The sequence below is a fragment of the Cherax quadricarinatus genome, chromosome 41 (assembly GCF_038502225.1).
Source record: "Cherax quadricarinatus isolate ZL_2023a chromosome 41, ASM3850222v1, whole genome shotgun sequence".
Taxonomy (NCBI): domain Eukaryota; kingdom Metazoa; phylum Arthropoda; class Malacostraca; order Decapoda; family Parastacidae; genus Cherax; species Cherax quadricarinatus.
Window position 1 is genome coordinate 2968429 of NC_091332.1, and position 3216 is coordinate 2971644.

The following is a 3216-nucleotide window of genomic DNA, read 5'->3' on the forward strand; positions in this document are numbered from 1 at the left end:
CCATGTGGAATATTGACTTGGTATCCAGGTTGACCCTCTAAAGAACCCCAATGGAAATAGGTCACTCTGACTTTTGTGGGTTATCCTAGGTTCTCTACATATATGCTGCTATGTATGATAATCTATGTAACTGTATTTGTGTATACCTGAATAAACTTACTCTGGTCCCTGACCAGCCTTGATGCGAGCCTCTTCAATTTCTCAATCTTGGGCTGGTGATACATGTTCTGGGACTGACCTGACGTAAGTAACATACGTTGCCCTGAACGACTTCTTGTTTATGTTCTCAAATGTTGCTTTTTCTAGGTTTGTTAGGAGCATATGTCGCCAGGGACACTTGGTTGATTCTCACCCCCGGCGATATGTTTGGTGGTGTACCGACCCCGAGGTCCCTTAGTTGCAAGTGTACTCTATATCTGAGAGAGCTCTAGCTCTTGTTTATATATTCTCTGACCACGAGAGCGCGTTGTTCGAAAGGAGACACAATATAACAAAAGTAAATTCAAAGTCATGGAGAACTGAGTGGAAGCCAGGCTTTCGTACACACCTTCCTCAATTTCATAAGAAAATACATTTCTAAATCAAAACAGTCTAAGATCAATTCAAAACATTATAATTAGTTAAGTACTCTGCAGTGATGTACACAGGGAAAGAGATACAAAGAGCCTTTGATTAATTTATTAAAGGGCCAGATGCCACATAAATCATGGATCACAGAATATATTTTCTAAGTGGAGTATCACGCCGCTGACAGTTAAAAAACAAAAACTATGAAGAGAGAGAGATTGATTCATTTGTGTTTACAGATTTTCTCTCTCTCAGTACAAGTTTTTTTTGTGACTGTGATGCTTAAAGCTTAACTGAGGTCGATTTTGTAATGTTGATCCGAGATTACAATAGTTATATTTCAATATTTCAATAGGGAAGCAGCAGCAACAGCATCACGCATTGTACCGAACCATAACTACCAACATTTTTACTACCCATTTTCTTTATTAATAAGTCATATCATACTTAAATTTCCTGACGAAAAAAAACAGGGTAAACTTTTTTTTTTAACCAAAGGCAACTTTTCAACTGATATTTTAGTCTGTTCAAGTGAACAAGTCTGGTGCGGGAGATGAAGCAATGATCCAGCCAGTGTTTGTGTCCAGGATCCTCTCATACTCGTGTCCTGAATCTTATCTGTATCGCCTTTGGATTGTATTTCGACAACGTTATCATTAGTTGTAACAAAAATACTTCCTAAGAGGCTATTTAATATAAGAAATTAAGTGTGATGTATGAGACAACTATATTCACCAATCGTCGAAATTTTCTCGCTAGAGTGAATACGTTCTTACTCTTGAATATATACAGCTTACTACTATATCGGAACTCTGGCTGAAATCTTAGTTCCGTCTATGTTTACACGATTTTTTAACGTTTTACGAGAATGGGAAAAGTAGTGAGTCATATCAAATCAAGGCACAAACTGCAAGGGAGAAATGTGACTAAGTTTGTGGTTCCGATGGAGTTAAAGATGGTTGAAACAGTGGCTGGGTTTGTCAGAGGTGGCGAAGGAGGCATTCTTCCCGACGGTGGCGCTGCTCGAGGCTTACTTGCCGATGATGACCCTACGCTGGGCTCCGACATTCTGACCCGAGGCTGTGGCACCCTTGTTTGACCCAGCCTGCAGTCCGATGACCGTCTTGGAGGCGGCCAGCACCTCTTCAGAGAACTCTCTCTTGTTTTCTTCAGCGGGACGGGGACCCAGCCATGGTCCTGGCCACTCGGGGTGAAGGTAGGTCTGGCAAAGACAACAACATTACAAGAAGAAATTCTTAAGAAAACTAAGTGAATACTGATGACCAAGAAGTACTTTGTACATAAATAACCCGCACATAGGAAAGAGAAAAGCTTACGACTACCTTTCGGTCCGACTTAGACCATTTACAAAGTCACGGTATTGTGCCATTTTGTATATATTCTGATGAGTATATCTATCTTGATGTGTGTGCTCTGATATATATATATATATATATATATTTTTTTTTTTTTTCAACAAGTCGGCCGTCTCCCACCGAGGCAGGGTGACCCAAAAAAGAAAGAAAATCCCCAAAAAGAAAATACTTTCATCACCATTCAACACTTTCACCACACTCACACATTATCACTGCTTTTGCAGAGGTGCCCAGAATACAACAGTTTAGAAGCATATACGTATAAAGATACACAACATATCCCTCCAAACTGCCAATATCCCAAACCACTCCTTTAAAGTGCAGGCATTGTACTTCCCATTTCCAGGACTCAAGTCCGACTATATGAAAATAACCGGTTTCCCTGAATCCCTTCACTAAATATTACCCTGCTCACACTCCAACAGATCGTCAGGTCCCAAGTACCATTCATCTCCATTCACTCCTATCTAACACGCTCATGCACGCTTGCTGGAAGTCCAAGTAGGTTCATATTTTAATTTTAAATATTTGTGACTGGTGGTGAATAAATAAAATACAGACCTCGGAGCCTCGTGTGCTGGTTGGCTATAAACTCAATTAATCAACACAAAAAGAAGAAAGATGAAATAAAATTGTTAAAAAAAGTATGTATACTCGCAGTGTGTGGCTATTCTATATGATAGCTACATTTTGTTAATAAGTGCTTGATCCGAGGAACTGGAGGTCCCCCTCCCCTTCTTCATATCTAACTTGATTATCTTCTCTTCAGGTATTGTATATCCCTTGCGGGTTAAATACTTCGTAGTAGGAGAGAGAGTGAGAGAAGGGGAAAGTGAGGGAGGGAGGGAAGGGGGGGGGGAGGACTCGTCCAGTTAAAAGGACCGGGAGCTAGCTATACTGTCTGATATAATGATAAGAACATAGACTCGTACGAATGATAAACATAATTCTGGACCCCGTCAGTGAGTTGTCAGATAATTCTGATAACCTTTTGAGCTCTGTTATGATAGATGCAGACCGTAACACACACACACACTCACACACACACACACACACTCACACACACACACACTCACACACACACACACACACACACACACACACACACTCACACACACACACACACACACTCACACTCACACACACACTCACACACACACACTCACACACACACTCACACACACACACTCACACACACACTCACACACACACTCACACACAAACTCACACACACACACTCACACTCACACACACACACTCACACACACACACA

General features: G+C 41.0%; 1 protein-coding gene across 2 annotated transcripts in view; it reads right to left on the reverse strand.

Moving 5' to 3' along the window:
- Window positions 1-664: 664 nt before the first annotated feature.
- Window positions 665-3216, reverse strand: part of LOC128695961 (muscle-specific protein 20) — a 78645-nt gene continuing 76093 nt past the window's right edge. For both annotated transcript variants that reach the window (XM_070092900.1, XM_070092901.1), the window contains exon 5: window positions 665-1789. In XM_070092900.1, coding sequence (XP_069949001.1) covers window positions 1598-1789 — 192 coding nt within the window. In that variant the 3' untranslated portion in view covers window positions 665-1597. The remainder of the gene's footprint in view (window positions 1790-3216) is intronic.